Source organism: Pieris brassicae, chromosome Z (genome assembly GCF_905147105.1).
Source record: "Pieris brassicae chromosome Z, ilPieBrab1.1, whole genome shotgun sequence".
Lineage (NCBI taxonomy): Eukaryota > Metazoa > Arthropoda > Insecta > Lepidoptera > Pieridae > Pieris > Pieris brassicae.
Window position 1 is genome coordinate 8,048,800 of NC_059680.1, and position 20,108 is coordinate 8,068,907.

The window sequence follows — 20,108 nt, forward strand, 5'->3', positions numbered from 1 at the left end:
GACTTAAGATTCTTCATCCCTTGCAAGAGAGACTTTGTTGTAACTTCCCGATGTTTTGTTCCCCAGATATCAATAACTGATCTTATTTCTTCATTGGTACCTGCATGAAGTATTATTAAGACAGTCGATGATCCGACCCCACCTTTCTTGATAGTTGCACTGGCTCCGCAAGATTTTATGGCCACATTGTCGACGTGTATATAATTTATGGTATAACCAGGAAAATAGTTCTCATATACATACAGTTGACCTTCATTTATTGTCACTGGCCGATTTTCTACAACCGCTGAGTCCATGTGATTCAAACTTTGGTGCCATTCTCCAATTTCTAGTGGCATTTTAGTTTGTCCGCAGAAATTTCTACCGACCGCTGGTCTTAGAATAACCAGAATACAATACGTTAATCGATCCATTTACATACAAGACTGAAGTATCGAACACCTGCTCCTCATTGTTTGAAAACAATGCATAGCAAAAAAGTAACTTTGAAACTTCACCTAATCAATGTAACACGTCGAGAAAAAATATTAGCGAACGTTTATTGTCATTTAACTTTAGACTTAGAAGAGTGAACTGAATTGCAAGCTTATCAAGTAGTATAGTCGTCCTCCATACTATCAATTGCACGTCTGCATCTGTGACACATATTATATCATTATGTAAGAGGTTTCCTTTTAACGTTAGTTTCATTTCACCTCTCGCCATAGATTTTCTCTTTATTTTTTTTCATTGATACCAGGCATTAAGGAAAACCAAAAACCCGAAAAAGCATTATCGGTATTAAAACAAATCATTAACGTAATGAATATATTTTACACATAATATCACCTCGACATCAAAACAATAAATCTAAGAATCCGCTTTAGAAAAAAAGACAATAATAATTAATACAAGAACAATTTAACATAGATTTTGATATTATGAGTTCCATAAGATGAGATGAAAGAGATCGATATAGATCTTTTTTTAAACCTAATATGTTCTACACATAAACAGTATAATGAAAATAATGTGGTAGTTAAGATCAGTTTTATTCGATTTCAACCAATCTGTCGCAGGGATGACCCAAGGCAACTGTTGTATCGTTAGCCCGGGTCCGTCTGGCATTAATGGAATGCCGCCAATACAAGGATACCTTAATGCTCATGATGGACAAAAAACACTTGTCGGAAGGTCACTAAGAAGTAATGTTTGCGCTTTAAGTAAATGTAGTATTTTGAACTTGTAAGATGAAGATGCCTTCATAATTATACAGACAAGAAAAACAGATACATGTTTCGAAAAGATTATACTAGAATTTTATATTATCAAGTCTAGTAAAAGTGTAAAACGAAGTCTTTTATAGGACGGAACTTTTGGACAATCTGTCTTACGGAACTCGAGAATAAGTTTAGTACAAAACATTTACTAATGGCTCGTTGCTGGAAGCTGGCTCGAAGTACATTGACGTATGTTAGTCCGTGGCGTCACACAAACTTATGTTAACTGTAAAATTATAGTAAACAGTTATAGTAAACAATTACAATAAAAAGTTACATGAGCAACATCTCACATAAGGGAAGTTAGTTTACAAATGTTTACAATTAATTACACAATACGTCTATAATTTTATCAAAGTAGTTGTTTAGGCCAATGATTTCTCGTTCTAAGGAAAAATAAGTTCTGGTATAATACAGTAGTTTTCAATACGAACATTATCAAAAAAGTATATGGCTCAAACCAATAATTACGTACTAAATAATTCTATAAAGTTTAAGTAAATAATATTTGAATATAGTTTTAGATAAGATTAAGTATATTTTAAGCTACCAAGGCATAAAATAAGGCACTTACCATACTGTTGCCAAAGTTATACAAACAAATATAATAATCGCAATAGACGAACTAAAAGTCGTAAATAAAAAAAAAATCGTGGATGTTATATATTAGAACACCCTTCATAACTACAGACTGACAACACAATTCTACGCAAACAGATTAAATTTTTATGATTTAATATTTTTTTTAATCTGTTTTTTTTCTATCGACCATGGAAACGAATAATTTACCAATACTAACCAACTTTGGCAACACTATCTCTACGAAAATAACTATTATAATAAACGTGCATGCCGTGACAGCGAATTTCTGCTGATTTGTAATTTTACACTAAAATAACAATACATGGAACACCATTAGTCCAGCTTTGATATCCGTTTCAAATATATTTATATGTCAAACAAATAAATTGAAAAGATATAGGAAACACCACAAAATTGAACACTTTCACAAAGACATCACAGAGCCACGAAATAATCCGTCAATTTAGCATCATTATTATGCAAACTTGACATCGTTGATGACCTAATTATTGATGCAATCAGCACTTTGTGCCATTGCCAGGCAATTTTAATTCGGAATCAGGTTTATAAAGTAGCTCATGTGCTGTTGATATGAAACAACAGGTTATTAAGGTGATTGTAAAATTTAATTAAATACATTTGACTTGGTTTAACTGCAAGACGGAATGTTATAAAGTGCTCGGTGATAGAAAAATTAAGTAATATCAAACTGCCATAAGTATTTTCTAACCTACATTAAATGTATTATTACCGATCCTACATTGCTACACTAATATGTATTACATATTTTTTATTTTTTTAATAATTCGTCAGATAAAGGTAATAAGTTCGATTAAGGTTATTTGTTAATGTTTATATAAGCCGCTAGAGACGGATCGGTAATTAGTGTAAGCATTGTAATTGACATTGTCTTTAAAAATATTTTAATTCCGAATGTAAATTTTTAATTATTTAAAATTTTATTTCATAATAGTCTAGAGCATAGAGTTTAATACAATACTTAAAAAAAAATTGTACAAAATTTAGAAGAATTTAAAAAAGTCATGGAGGTATTACCGAGGCAATTATTTTAATATTACTAAGCTAAACGATATTTTAAATGCATTTAACATTATTGTATGTTTATTCTAATAGGAATAAACATACACGGGCACGATTTTTTACATAATATACTTTGACTTAACATTAAAAATTGATTATTACAGATTTATAAAGGACGGATTTTAGAAACATTTTATAGTGAAAATTGTTAATTTTAAATTCTGCGACAATGTCAATTATCAATTGGTCAATATTTTAACACCTATATATAATTCACATTAAAATACGCACACAGGATACTTTTAGCATTAATTTATATTACGGAAAACAAATCGTGGAAGTCATATTTATTTTTATAATTAAATAAAAATAACAAATAATGATTATGATATAAATAATATTTTGGAAATTCGAGATTCCCTATGTTAAAGTACATTTGTTCGAGAACGGCTACTTATAAAATTTACGAGATAACCTAAAAGTTAAGTACAATTAATATTTTTATGCTAAAAGTGTCTTGTCTACGGAAGGCCAAATGGGCCACTTATAAAATATATAACATTATTTTACATATGTATAGTTGCCGCCGTGTATCGCGCCTCACCACGTCGCCAGCTCCATTGCGATGGCCGATACTGTTAAATAATATAAACCTATTAGAAACCGCTATATCCATATAAAAACTCTGTATAGCGAAGAAATTGATAAATTCAATGGGCCTGTGACAAACAGGCTTAATCTCATTTTAATAGGTAATTTCTGTGTGACCATAGATAGATTTTTATACCACAGATAGATGCCCCGAATTGTGTCTAAGAATGTTATTTTCTTGGTTTTGGTCATAATCATATGCTTGTCAAGTGCGTGGATAGTTATTATTTTGTAATATTTAAAGTTCAACCTTCCTTATCTGTATAGGGTAGTTTTTTTATATAATAATTTATATAATAATATATACAAACGAGCCTGCGGCACACCCAAAAAGGGCAGTCGCGCAGCCCATAGACACTCATTTTTAGTGGGTGCGTTGCCGGCCTTTTTAGATATCTCAAAATTGAACTGTTCTCTAAGTTGAAATATACTTGATCATTCCGAATGTAGCATACATTTGTAATATTATCCACACACGCATAGCAGATTATGTAATATTATAACGAACAAAATCGAAAAACAAGATTTATAAGGAATATTACCCTGATAAGTAATTGACCGCTTCGTGTGTGTGGATTTTTGAAAGCGTAGAGAACCCATCCAGCAAAACTGCACAGCGAAATGACAATGACCAATGAGACCACTACACCACCGATTGTAGAGTGTTGCTTCGGAACCGGAACATCTGGTGTACCTTCTGTGTGCAATTTGCGTGCTTCTTCTGAAAAAATACGAATTTTATCTACTGGCCAATAATTTTAGGCAAGTACGTAAGCCTTTAGACCTCAGGGTTAAGAATCGCATGCGTTTACATTTACACTTTTCAAATATTGGCATTTCAAACTTGGCAAACCAGTTATGCAATCAAATAGTCAAAAGTTCACTTAGTGAGCTATATCTATTGTATCGAGTTGCAATACATTTTTTTTTCTATAAAATTGTTCATAATTTTCTATAAATCAGTAAGCACTTGTGTGATTTATTCTGACATATTCACAATAGTGATAGGCAATAATCGAAAAATTTACATTATTTTTATATCATTAGGGCAAGATTCAGAATCGAGACTAAGACTCCTAGCGCTAAGACATAACTCATCAATCATAATACATCAAATAAATAAATGCAATTCATAATATTGCACATCGCAGCCTCCTGTTATATACCTCATTACTGGGCCTGGGATACGTGTTATGTAATCTAAGTTTAGATTGCTCTAAACATTTATTCGTTAAGTTATCCATTCCACGATACTCAAGCTAAAACGTCCGTCAAGATAAAATGGTTTTTTGTCTCATTCTTTATTTGTAATTTTGTTATTCAAACTTGTAGAGTTGTCGGTTAAAGGAACGCCAACAATATTTCATACAAGAGTTTTCTCAGGGGTAACAGCATCAAGAAATAAAACCCCCGTAAATAACGGTAATATAATACAACATTCAATAGGTTTTTTTAAATATATTGAATGTGTGTTACATAACACTCTGATATTGTATGGGCTTACTGAATATCAAGGTTGCTGGTGACAGCTGACAGGTGAAACTTAAAGCTGAGTTGGGCCTATTTTTGTATAAAGTTATTGTTTGTTTTATATTTGTGTAATATTTTTTTTATTTCATTATTTATGCAAGACAGCTGCAGCAGAAAATTCCTTAGATCTCAACCTCGTAAATTTTCTACTTTCTTTATTATGTACTTACGTTCATCCGAACGATTATCAGTCGTGTAGATTGTATTCTTGGTATCAGATGTGTGACTGACACGCGCCGGACAAGTTGTTTGGTCCTTGATCGCGACAGCTTCGCAATCTATTAATAAAAGTAATTATTAATCAAAAATATAATGAACTTATTCGTAAATACAAAATAATGTACGAATGTCAATCGTGTATTAGGAAATAACTAGTCTGGCCATAAATAAGGTTACATGAAACTTTTTTTTTAACTTATTATTTATTCATAATTACGATTTTGCGCCATTTCACACATTTTTCGTGTTTATTATCAAATTACAATATGGCATGGGGTGTTAAAAAAAATAGGATTGCATCGCCTTGCACAAAGTGGGTATGAAGCCGTCGGTCATATTCCAGACACTTCAAAAGCTTGGTATCAGCCGTATGTGCGTATATCGTACTATCATAAGATACAACAACACTTCGTTCGTCGAAGCCCAAAAAAATCGAGGCGGCCGCCTGCTGTCAGAACTATAAAGGCGAGTTCGTCGAAAATCTTCAGGAAGCAAAAAATGTTATCGCGAGAAATGAAGATTTCCCCTGGGACCGTGTCGCGTATTATAAAACAAGACCTGAAGCTCGGTGCTTATCTACGATATATAGGACATACCCTAAATCAATCTTTACAATTAAAGACAGTTCTTTCTTGTTATAGCGCCATCTCCTTGCGAAGGTTGGCGATTATTATGGCTAATTTAACTTTGGGTGCCGCGCTTGACAATGAATTGAAGCAATGACTTCGTGATTTGACCAAACCATTGTCTTAGGTTTTTCAACCAGGACCCACGTCTGCGGCCAGGTCACCTTCTACCTGCCACTTTGTCAATGAAATCAATAATCGATCTGGTTTTGCACTGTCAATCCTGTCTGGCCCATGTGTTGGCAATTGCCAAGTCATAGTCTACGTGGTAGTAATTTGAAATAGGTATTTGCAAAAGCAGCACCATGACCTATCTTGGAGTTGAAGTCACCTGTTAAAATTGAATAACAGTGCAGTAAGCAAAATGTTAAACGTGGAACGTGGAAAGGTACAACGTGGTCATCATCCTGCGTCAGTGATAGTTTGGCGGGGCTTGTTTTATCAAATAGTCACAAAACTACATATTGGTGAAAAAGAAGTAAAAACTTTAGCTAAAGTGTATTAAGATACAGTCTTGGATCATGTTGTAAAACCTCTCAGCAATACACTTTTTAAAACATACCGTGAATTTTTCAGCAGGATTCTGCGCCTGGTCACAAAGCACGAACTACCCAAGCCTGGTATAAAACCAACGTTCCGTACTTTATAGGAGCTGAAGACTGGGCCTCATCTATCTGCTCTAAATGACACGGCGACATCGAAAATTTTAAAACATCTTTCGAGCTACCAGTGGTTTAATTTCCCTTTGAAACAATCCATAGATTCGTGGCCAAACAGATATTTTGCTGAGACTTTAATAGATATGTATGTATATATTTTAATAATATTACATTACTTCATTTAAAAAAATACATTTTCATTTGTAACCGATTTTATGGCTGGACTAGGTATAGTAATACTTTCATAGACTATTTTGATTCAGATTAGTTTGCCAAAATAATAACTAAGGCTATCTAAATCTGAATTCAAACTATAATCTGCTTTCAAGATCTGTCAAACCATTCTTTCTATTTAAACTTTGACATATTTGACAACCCCCAAGCGGACATTGCGACTCGGGATACCGATATATAGATTTTGGAATACGGGCGTACAAATGTAGTTTACTATCATCTAGTTGGCTGCAATAATACATAGAATAAACAACAAAAATTTGATAATATATTTAGGAGTTTTTCCAATATGTCCTACTTCCATTGAAAACTAGAAACTTTAAAACCTCGAAAAACATTTACGTCTTTGTTTAAATTATTTACATTGAAATACAATTACATGAAATAATATACTTACGATGAATAGCCCAGTCGTATTTAATTTTGTCTATTCCACTTGAACACTTATTAATGTTGGGGCACCATGAGCACTGGAAGTTACAAACATTAATCATTAAAATATTCCGCTTGAAATATTTAAATTAAGCCATAAACTGATACCATATAATATACATTTTAAACACACAAAACACGCAGATTTTAATTTGCATATATGCAGGCATCTACGATATATTAAAATAAAATAATAACACATATATATATATATATATATATATATATAACTCACACACTTTCTCATGCGCCACACGTGTGTGTTTGAAAAAAATGCAGGCTTAGTCAAGGTGCCTCAACAGTAGTATATGTAGAAAGTCGAAAATTAAATTTGTATGAAAATTTGTCGACACGAATTGTCTAAAACAATATTACTTACGTTAAAGTGTGTTTCATGATTGGCGCAATCTTCACACGTGTCATAGACAAGACAAGTTGGCAAAGCGATCAGCATTAATATGGTGTGGTTAGATATTTCGTAGTTTTTGAACGATACACGATGGTACTCATAGATAGTCTTGTGTTTCACATCTGGAAATAATTTGTTTTCGAATTACTAGAACTTAGATTAAACATAGTACTATTGTAGAATTAAAAATACAACGTCACCATGATAACAATCACGATTATTTTTACGAACAAACGGCAAATAGGCTCACCTGATGTTAAGTCATACCCATGCATGCTTTCAATGCCAGAGGGCTCGCTAGTGCGTAGCAGGCTTTTTAACAATTGGTGCGCTCTTCTCATGAAAGGCCCTAAGTCAAGTTCAAAAATACTTCGGAGGGTAGCTGGGCCCACATCATCGTGGTGTGCGGCAAAAACTGCCTTAAATAACGCTCAGTGGAACGACGGACGTCGAAGTTATGTTTAGTTCACGTTTTATTGTAAGACAGACCATGTTGCTAGTTCCTTTCTAAGATATGTTTAAAAAAATCGAAACAACATGTGTCTCATTGTTCTTTTACACCCAGAAAGCCAGAGTAATACATTTACTTGATCTGGAAAAATAAGGTTGGAACTTCTGGCATACAACCGTTTATACTTCTAATTTGTTATGACAGCACTATACATTTTATACATGCTTTATGGTCACATATTTTAATGTTATAAAAGATTATAATTGTTTTACAGAAGGGAAAGACTAAATCGTTTCAAATTCAGTAAATTAAACATTTACAAAACATGATCAGTGGTTAAAAAGATATTTTATGTTGCCTACCTCTAAACCTTGTAAATGTTAATGTTGATTTTGTATATTGGGCGACATAGGGACTTTCGTAGCAGGACTGTATCGAATTCCGTTCTATGGTAAAACCCCAGTATTTACATTAAAAAGAGAGGAATAAAACCAATTATTTTCTTTCGAAACCCGACATTAGGTAACCGACATGTACTTTTCCTAGTGGGACTTTACGGGAATTACTTATTCAGAATTATATAAAACGTAGACAAGCCTTTCGTTCTAATATTTCATTTCATTCTTCGTCTGATCACACCTCATAAATCGTCGACTGCAGTCGATAAAAATCGTTTTGAATGTGTTTGAAAAATCTTGTTTTAAGCCAACCCCAGGGTTTATTATTACCAGTATATATATTTATAAAATTTTCAAACCTATAGCATTATTTTTTAACTTACGTAAGTACGTTTGTCCGGTGAGATAGGCATCGCTTATGCCTACTTTGACTGGATGCTCTTTGTCACTAATATTTTGTATGGGGAATGGTATGTCTTTGTATACAAATGCAATATCTCCACTTTTATATAGGACAACTGCGAATGTGAAGGGGTCACTGGAGTTTTCTTGTAATGTCACATTTTCCCAAAACACAACGAATTTCTCACCTGTAACAATCGAAAATTCTGTGCTAATAAACGCATCAACCTTGCGCACGTTTATATAACAATAAATATAATTTCTATACGTAATTTTAAAACATATCTAACTCATTTATAAAAGGCACTCTATGAGCTAGTAACAAAGTACAACAGAATATAGAAATAAATGAAATAAACAGTGAACAAGTAACAGTCAAAATATATACTAGCTTCTCTAAACGGGTTTATTTAAAATTTTAAGCGCTTTTTTGCTTTAGCACGCCTAATCAGAAACTAACGCATTTCCATGACCCTATAGCCTTTAAGTTTCAACAGATGGCGTAATATGAAGTTAGTATATAATTAAGTATTTTCAACAATAGAATTTTCGTAAGAAATTTGACAAATTATCATTTATGAGACATGCATCACAATTTTAAAGGTTTCGTGAATTACGAAATCTGAATTCTAAAGTTTTATTAATTAAGCATTTAAGATTTCCATTCACTAAGTGGAAAGCAACTTATTTAAAAGAAAAATTCTTTCCAATAAGTCGGATATCCAGAGCGTATAAAAATATGTATGTATTTTTCCTATATACATTTTTTGGATTGATGTCTGAGAAAACCTCGATCAAATTCTTGATGGGAAATTAGTTTGTATTGTATCGTTGCATACAATGCAATGTTTATTAAATATGTTCTTACGTTGCACTTCACTTTAAGGTTCACAATTAAAACTTGATTTTGAATTGTTGAAATATTTTAGGTACTTATATTAACGTGGCAGTTTGTATATAGTAGTTTTGGCAAGTTGAAAACGCATATTTAGTAACAAGTTCGGCAGTTAAAACTTAGCAATAAGTAAAAAAAATGAGTCAAATAGCTAAATAGGCAGTTACGAGTGGGCCATCCTAAACCTAAAACTGCCGAACTATTTATCGAACTGCTCGTTCCATAATTTTTACCGGCCTAACTAATCGTCTGCTTCGTATTTTTAGCACAAACATTGCAAGACGAAGAAAATGGCCAATTGTTTTTTTATTACTGTCATTACAAAACCAACCAACAATAAAAAAATAACTGCCTACTATTTTTTTCAACTGATCATAATTTCTCGTAATTTAAATACCAGTTCAAAAAATTACTTCCCAATAATTTACCCAACGTATAAAATATTACTAATATACTTGTCTGCTGTAGAAACTTTCCTAACAGTTTTTAGCAGAGAAGTAGACAACAACTTATGTTCCTCGCCAAACATATTTTCTAGTTCTCAATTGAGTTAACTATATCTCTTTTGAAACTTGCTTTTGGACCGAACAAGTGCAAGTTTGGTTGTTTTGTTACAAAAAAAAATTAAAAAGAAGACTTCGAAAGGCAAATTTCAGATATCGATAAAGATTGCTTTTTAGGCTTAACCGAATTTAACGACTCCATTAATTAATAGAAAAGCGATTTAATTTAATTTCAAAAGTCTGTGCACCGTCGCTGCAATGCTAATGCCTTTTTTAAATTATAGCTGTAACGTTTTAGGTAGACAGTAATCTCCTTTATAATATGAAAAAATCTATATAACTTTTGTGAATAAATAAAATGATTGCGACGCGACAACAATTACATAAGCTCGCAATTTACGCACAAACTTTGTATTATAAAAATCTCTTACCATCGTCGTATTGCTTAACAACGCTGTCATTGCCAAGTGTTGTGTCAAAATTAGCCATCAATGGTGCTATATATTGTGTCGCAGCTAACCAATTATGTACGTGGTCACCTATGAATATAAACCCGCCAGTTGCGACCGTAATATTCTTCACAGGATTACCGTAAAACATGAAGTCAAAACTCAAATTAATAGTCTGAAAAGAAGTTGCATAGATGATTATTATAGATATTAAACATAGTTTTACATACATTAATTAATACTTTTATTATCTCAATAAATAAGTCTTTTTCTAAACATATACAGATAATAATTGAATAATTTTAGTATTATGCTAACTTGACTTTACTTACAGTGGCGCGCCGGTGTGAATTACTAAGAACTTCGTGTATGTCAGCCTTTTGTTTTGTAATATTAGACCAGTATTCGTTGAAAAATTCAGTGTTACCCAAAAATGTACTGTTGTAGAATACGTGGTGATCCTGGAAAGTGTTATTTTATTGGCAATGTATTTTTTTAATTTTTTCTTTAATTTGCATGAGTTATTTAAAAAATAAATAAATCAATCAATCAAGCTACGACCTTTTTAAATCTGGGCCTCAGATTTCTGTATCTGTCTCATGATTATTTGTTAATCGAATAGACAAGTAGGTGATCATCCTTCTGTGCCTGACGCACGCCGTCGACTTTTTGGGTCTAAAGCAAGCCGGTTTCCTCACGATGTTTTCCTTCACCGTTCGAGCTAATGTTAAATGCGCACATAGAAAGACAGTCCATTGGTGCACAGCCGGGAATCGAACTTACGACCGCAACTGAGAGTCGCACGCTGAAGCCACTAGGCCAACACTGCTATTTAATAATAACAATACTGTGTGCTTCACATTTCTAATACATAGATCATTTTAAGTTTTTGATTGCCAGGGAATTTTTAACCCCGCAAGAGCGCTACTTAAACGCATTACTCCAGGATTCTCAAACTACGCCATCATTTATAAGTTGAACAAACTAAATCATCGGCGTGAAAAAGGCAAGCATTATGCAGAATTAAATGCATTTAATTCTCGAAAAAAACAATAACTATTCAATTAATAAACTATATAATAATCTATAGTTATTCAGTTGTACTGTTTCCATAAAAAAAAAACTATATATACTGTTGCCTATCATTAAACATTCAACCATTTCATTACGCACTTATACTTCATACAATGCGTAGAGAACGTGCGAGAACCTAGAGAAGTTCATCGTGATTGGCAATACCGAAGGCAAAACACCGCGAGGACGCTTGCCAACGATGAACTGATCAAGATAAAGGCTTGTCATCCTCAAAATTATACACCTTTGTATCGAAGTGCAGGGCCGAAATTGGTGGAAGAAATTTATTCGTGCCAGATCCTACTTTACAACTGACAATGATACTCACATATAAGACCAACCCCGAAACAGATCATTAAAATAATAAAAATAATACTTACCAATTGTATGTCGGTTAAATTCTTTTTGGCTTTGATAGTTTCAAGTGTGTCTTTGAAAACGTCAGTTGTATCTGGAATTAATAAATGAAAAAGAGTAGGTGTAATTTGTTTATTCAAAACGATATGGGATAAACATAATTTCGGGCCGTAAACTACCTTCGGGGAAATAAATGGAACCATCAGAACCAATTTTGATAATGATACCTCTGTCAAGATTAGTGCAAAGTGAAAACGCGTTTTAGCCGTTTAATTTTATTTTATAAACTAGCACTCACCATTATCTGGTGTGATAGGCTCGCTCACAGTAGGTGTATTATTAGGAATTGTCACATGTAATATTCCAGTGCCGTTGAAGCCTAAGAGTGACGTATGCTTTGCATTTACTGTTAATGCAGTTTCTGTAACATCAGTAATAAATTAATACTATCAAAAATGTGCGCAAAGGCAAAATTTTCGCATTACACAAAGCCAATTCGCGCATCGAGGAAGTTTTAGACATAAGGATAAATATAAATTAACACATTTTGGTTTTTCTTACTATTTGATGTCAAAAACTCGGCTATAGGTTGCCCTTGAGGTTTTCCTTTATACAATTTAAGCATAAGAAATTTATTTATAACCGCACCAACAAGGCCACACATAAGAAAAAAGAAATAAACAATACGTGGCCTCGATAATAGCTGCGGACCGCGTGCTCAAATATAATCCTTATGATATATGAAATTAATACATTTATATTCATACAGAAAGAGTCCAAAAATCATAATAGATAGCGAAGCAACCTAAGAGAGTGATAACAGAATACACTAACTACGATCAAATTGGCGGTTCCAAAAAACAATCAAGATCGTTCGGGGCTTTTAGAAATCCCCATAAATAAAGACGCTTTTAAGTTTGTTTATATTATATTTATCTCAAACTCTACGGAGGTTAGGTTAGGATGTCGCTGGAAGGAAGAAAGATCTGCTGCAGCTGAATGCCAGCTATTTGCGGGAGGTGGCACAGGACAGGGAGCAGTTTCTCGGTGGCCAAGAAACATTTTGAGTCGTAGGCCCAACGGATTGAGTGAATATCTCAAACGTGATTATAATATAAATTCTTTCGCATCTTAAACTACACACACAAGTAACAGACGGAATTTGATGAACAGCAAATACAGAGATCCAATTCATTCGGTGTCGGATAGCATCGTTGATCCAGCAATGCGGGATGTAAGCATAATTTATACTATACACAGCCGAACTGATAAAACAGAGTTCCAAGGGTTGTTTAGACGGATACAGTGATTTTATACATCAAATTAAATACGCAAATGGTATTAACCACGCCATGCACTATATAATGGCCTTAAGGGTTATCGCAAAATAAAAACTAACGCGCATATTGATACGCGTCTTTCCTTCGCTCCGCACCACGTTAACCGCTACAAAGTCGAAGGTAACATATGATAAGTTACAATTAGTAAATTATTATATTATTGTTTGTCTGTTTGGCAAATATATATAAAACAGAAGCTGTGCATGCTATGAGCTGCTTTCAAGGCTAGCACACATGGCATATATCCCACATGTTGTAGGAATATAGGAGATGATTCAATATATCAGACTAAATGCAGAAATATCCCATTGCTTATTTCGGGACTCCAACAATATCGTAATGTATAATTATAAAATTATACACGCTTAGCATAACAACACAATTATAGAAAAAAATTGCAAGAGCTGTCCATCGCCTTATTCAAGTACCTTATCAGAAATTATTATCGGCCATTGCTCCATTCAGGTTAAAAAAATATAATGACGAGAAAAATATATTACAAAACCAAATCATTGATTTTGGGAAAACCGAAAACAAAGTGTAAAAACGTGCCATATTAATAATACCGTGCCTTGAATTGAAAACTATAAAATATTTCATACAATTTTGTCTTCGAGTAACACGCAAAGTAGTTACAGTAGTTCTTAGAATTTATTGCGATTATTTCCTACAAGTATAGTTTTCTTGAAGGTTTTGTAATAAGAATAAAACAATTTGCAGTAAAACAAATAATACATCTAGAGATAGTCAACAATAATATTTTACGCAGCATTCGTTAAATTGCAATACCGTTAAAGATTTTGCGACGTATAAGAAAATACATAACCCAGCATAACAGTAATAAAATCATGCATTGGAATCTCGTAAATGCAATCATTTCCCCTTTACGTGACACACAACTAAAATGGAGTTCATAGTGTTCAACGTTGTCTATTGTATCTTATAGGATACGCAAAAACCTTCTATAGCAAGAACAATTTAATTATAATGCGATTTGTATGATTTAATAAATACGAACCGCACAACGACGGCCTTAACCACAGTAAGATTCACTTGTTTACTTTTCCTTCCTAAGATCCACCTTCTGCCAGTGGCCTTCTTAACTTAAATTGTGTGATATAATATTATGAACACGACATTAAATAACTAACGACAACAAAGTATTAGTAAATAATCTATAGCGCTCGTGAAGTTAAAAAAAGTTCTTTGGTTGAATGCTATACTCTGAGGAATTACTGGTACAAGTCTTTTTGTGTTCGATAGTCTATTCATCGAGCAAGGCAATAATTATAACGGAGCAAGACTGAAAAATTTAAGAGCTTGCTTTAAAGTTGAATTAGCTATAGTACAATATAATTGTAGTTAGTCGTAAATATACGATAATATTTATTTTTATACTCATCACGTAGCTGTGGTACAACTAATGTTGGTTGGAATACGAGATCTTATGAAAGGCGTAGAAACGATGCGGAATTGTATATTAGAAATCGACAGCTCTGTTATGATTGTTGTTATTTATTATAATAATAACGTACATTTAAACTCCCTAACTAATATGAATAATGTTATCAAAAGTGGCGCCCAGCATGTCATTGAAGTGACATGCGTCTGTACATAATAATAGCCACGCCTATTACGTACGAGTTCGAGGCACAACGCTAATTAACACTGATCACGACCGGGTGCCATCTTGATAAAACATTCTGCGTATGTTAGTCCGGTTAGCCCGGTAACATACAGATCAAAGTTGCATAAACAACTCGTTGATGCTCAGGTATCCGCTGGTAAGAAGAAAGTAGTCTATGTATGTAACATTGTTTTAATTAAACTAACTTCCTAAAGAAAGCGCTGGCTCAAATGAGTAATTATCTGTTACTCTTTTTGCGTAATACGTTTTTTTTAAACAATTATCAATTTAGACGTTTTACGAATTTTATTTCAACTTCTGTGGTGTACTTTATACACTTGCTTAAATAATATTTTGTTATTCTGGATTACAACATGTGTAAACATAAAGTGTATAAATGATATAGCAACTGTATAAATACTACACATAGTTTTCTTGAGAATCATTTGTCTTAAATTACTATGGCTTATATTTTAATTGTAACCTTTAAATAACATACAAGTTACAAGCAATAGTGTATGTAATAACAAATATATGCATTTGCGATATTTACATTAAAAACACTATTTTAAATTCAATAAGCCCTAAAGAGGCAATCATTCAATTGTAACAATGAAAAACTTACTTTTTGAATCCTGAGTGCCATTTTCAGATGCTGCAGTAGGTGTGGGTAGTAATGTTGAGTTAGTTGTGCTATCATTAGACGTTGAAGAGCTCAAGTTACTGCTATTGTTGGTTGTGGTACTCGTCACAGAAGTGTCTCGACGGACTCTGTCATTTTTTAATAAAACAATGTCTCCTTGCTTTATGCTCTGTGTTAAAGGGCTATTTCCTACATCATATTTAGTTTGTTCTGTAAGAAACAAAACTGATATTAAAGTTTGAAAGACACAAATAAAAATAGTAATTTATACAAATAAAGAACAAGACAAATGTTTCAAATTTTTTTATCAGTTGTTTATGAAAATAACAAGCATTTTTTAAATTTAATTAATAAACTATTCAAATTTTTAATATTTTATAAATATATTTTTAATAATGTTAAAGATAGGATAAAGTTATTAGGAATAAGTATGTACAGTAACAAGCACAACAAATACAATGAATTGTGTAACATGATCTTTAATGAGCTCAAATAACATGTTATATTCAGTAGTAATTTGAATTATTATAACTCATTTGTCTGAGCACCTATTTGTGAATCTAACATTAACTGGCAACAATTTGTATAAGTTGAAACAATTATTACTCATTTAATAGTTAACTCTTCCTGGACACATATTAAACCATCAATTAAGTCAAATTGTACAGGCAGACTCATAACGCCCCAGTCTATTTTAGGATGCAACTGAATATAGCAAGAAATTAAAGTTCATTATTGGTGTTTGACACTACAGTATATTATAGCAATTAAGCCCATATTGTTACTTACTAACTAAACCATTAAAATAACATGAAATAAATAAATTATAATTATTAAAGTAAATATAGGACCAAGTCAAACTAAATAAATAATTAAATTAATTATCTGTAAAGAAAGGGGTAACAATCAGACACAAGACATAGTGCTATGTCTGACTCTCATACATTAAATATCATTTTGACATAACATGGGGGTTGTAGAAGATATAGACTAAGAATTACTACAACTATAAGGAAAACAATTCTTAAATTAATGTTTCTATTCAATTACAAAATTAATAAAAATAAAAATATTGAAACTTTCCTTATTCTATTGGGAGTATTGTATTAACAGCAAATTTATTAACTTACAGTTGTGAGTCATTACAGTAGTGAGTTAATTAAAAAAGACAATTAAGATAATAGATAAAATAGGCATTCATTACAAAAATATCAAGTTACCTAGAGCTCACCAATTTAATATGATTTGTTCTATAAGTTTACACCTGGCTTTTACATTAATAGATTGTTCTAAATCAAACACTTAAGGAATTTCTTAATGGAAATATACTATACACACTCAAGTGACAAAACATATACTTTAGCACATTACTTATGTTAATATAACTATGATTTATTGATTACAAATCGCTAAAAACCTAAAGACAACGCCTTTTGGCTTCCGGGTCCTGGTAAAAATATAAAATAACGGGAATTTTTGCTTTAAATATACAGTTACAGTACATACCTGTGACAGCAAAGTTATAGGTAAGCACAAAAACAAAAAGTGTAATAAATCTTCTAGAAGTCTGCACTCGCATCGAATCCATCTTCTTGGTGCAAATAAGTTGTATTATGATCGCAAGCTTTACTATAATCTAAAACGTCATTTAATTACAAGTTTAATCTTTTTCACATCTAATATTTTAATATTGACGTTATCCACGCTGGCGATGGTGACTGATGTAATGTAAAAAATTACGAGTTTCGTTATTCGTAGTTCCAAATTCTGCAGACAATAAATGTTTGTAATTAATTTTGGCAGTTGACACTGGAAGTTGGTAATTTAATTGACAGTAACATAATTGACAATACACTAGGACAGCTGCCATTCAGGATTTAAGAAATGTCAATAACTAAGACTAACATTCTCGAGACAGACGTGAGTCATGAAATACTACAGCCAAACGGATTCAAATAGGAATGACATTGCTAAGCTCTCGCTTACTCGGGTGACTATTCTCATAAAACTGATCCATACAAATTATTTTACTGTTTCTCCCTACAACTCTTACGGGTGTTGCCTTGTCCTGAGATTTAATTTATTAAGTATTTTTGAACTGTTGATATCTTCTAAAAACAAAAAAAAAATATTTTTTCATCTTGTTTGAAAACAATGTATTCTTGACTACGTTAAGGAAAATTCTTAGTTCTACTTAGGTTATGATACAGAAACGAGACTTATCTTGAACTATTTGGAATATTGGGCGTTGACATATCGAATGACGTTCAGTTTCGCGGTCATTTGGTAGGGAAGGCTAAATTAGCCTCCAAAAAGCTTGGTGTGCTCAGCAAGGCGAGACGGTACTACACTCCGGGCCACCGCTTGCAACTCTATAAAGCGCAAATTCGGCCTCACATGGAATACTGTTCTCACCTCTGGCGGGAGCTCTCCAGTGCCAGCTCCACTTGACCGTATTCAACGAAGAGCGATTCGAATCGTCGCCGACCACTCACTTTCCGTGCGGCTTGATCCCTTGGCTTTGCGTAGAGATGTTGGGTCTCTCTGAGAGTGTTTAGAAGAGTTGTTCGATCTAATACCCGCAGCTGAGTTTCATTATTGGACGTCAAGGCAAAATACAAAATATCATCCGTATCACCTCGACGTCCGTCGTTCCACAACTGAGCGTTTTCTAAGGCCGGCAACGCACTTGCGAGCCTTCTGGCAATGTGAGTGTCCATGGGCGTCGGTATCGCTTAACATCAGGTGAGCCTCTTGCCCGTTTGCCTGCTATTACATTAAAAAAAACTATGATTCAAGTGATTAAGTAGTTTTGAAATTACATTCAATTATTTTTATGCAACGATGTCCTCGGACTCCTGAAATCTACAAGATTGTTGCTTGTACCATGCGTTATGTAATGTAAACAATGTCAAATTTAAAATGTTAGGTTAAAACGATCCATATTCATTGCAATCGATGAGCTCGAATTGCCAGGTATTGAACATTTATTATTATTTGAACATCTCTACTACAACCGCCGCCGAACTTAACTCGTGAAAATCAAATGTTCGTCGCTTTTGATTTTATTTTTAAAAGCTTATTATTTTAGGAATTAGCGTATAAACATAACAATACAATATTACAATTTATAAATTTATCTTAGTGATGTATTTTATTTGAAGGAAAACATTTTGAGTACACCGGCAATCCTTAGATGCAAAAACGAGGTGTAGTGATAGAAGGCCTACTGGTCTATAAAGGAAAAGGGATCACGAAACAGATCCAGAAATCTGAGGCCAAGATCAAGGATTGTATTACTGCTTTTTTATTTTCTTATTCATTAAATAAAAATAATAAACCCCGTTTATTTCCAATCCTTAAACAATATACAGTTTCAATTTGATTTTTCACTGGAAAGGCCTCCTCCAGCTTTTTCCAAATGTCTTTAAACATTCTCCATTCTCACTCCCATTCTCCACATTTTCTATTCCTTAAATATTGTATACAAAATTTTACCTCATAAATAAATAAAATACTTTTTTCTTTATTTACTATTCTTATACAAATATTTGTTACATATAAATAGATAATATGATAATGACAAACACTCAGGAAAATATATGCTTTCAGCATTTGGAAAATATGAATCTAAAATTGAATCGAAATAAAGTAAACATACGTATTATATAGGTACACTTCAAACCACAAAGTAATTACACGTACATGATCTAGCCAACCGCTCAGGATGTCATGCTTTTGTTAGATGGTTGCAATTTTTGACATTAAATTATTGAGCATTTGACATTTGAAATATATTTTAGAAAATCTTTAAAATTTACCTAAAAGCTGTTCGAGGTTTATAGCAGCGTGTTCTAACATCATGTATGTATAAAAAATAAATTGTATTGTTTTTAGCAAAACTGTTTTTTACGGAAAATCATTAGTAATTTAATAAAACTAATCCACATATAATTTACGTCACTAAATCCTTAACGCGATAAACTATGTAATAATAAAACGATTTTTTAATCAAAACTGCTCATCTGAAACTATTAATTAACGACTGCATGTTAAAAAATCTGTTTTTTTTATACATGGTTTTGTTTTCATTTACTGCCCGTCATAGTCGCAAATCATTTCGAAACATTGCAACATAAATCTACATGCTAATTTTATTCCCCTCAAGTATCGATATAATTTATATTTTGTTAAAACATTTGCCTTATATCCTTTCTGTTGGGGATCTCTTGCGCCCGCACATAATCGGATACGCTTTCATGTGCCCGTATCAACAGAATGACGTCGTTCCTTAACGTCATCGAGTGTATAAAGGAAGATTGTAGTT

At 32.7% G+C, this 20,108-nt stretch overlaps 1 protein-coding gene across 1 annotated transcript; it reads right to left on the bottom strand.

Moving 5' to 3' along the window:
- Nucleotides 1–793: 793 nt before the first annotated feature.
- LOC123718517 (plexin domain-containing protein 2) lies at nt 794–17,546 on the bottom strand. The gene is made up of 12 exons (XM_045675103.1): nt 17,288–17,546; nt 15,764–15,991; nt 12,470–12,592; nt 12,195–12,265; nt 11,073–11,201; nt 10,723–10,915; nt 8,875–9,081; nt 7,613–7,764; nt 7,199–7,271; nt 5,234–5,341; nt 4,076–4,254; nt 794–3,517 (listed from the first exon to the last, which is right to left on the bottom strand). The coding sequence occupies exons 1-12, from the start codon at nt 17,367–17,369 to the stop codon at nt 3,449–3,451; spliced, it is 1,614 nt and encodes a 537-aa protein (XP_045531059.1). The 5' UTR covers nt 17,370–17,546; the 3' UTR covers nt 794–3,448.
- Between the last annotated feature and the right edge of the window lie 2,562 nt (nt 17,547–20,108).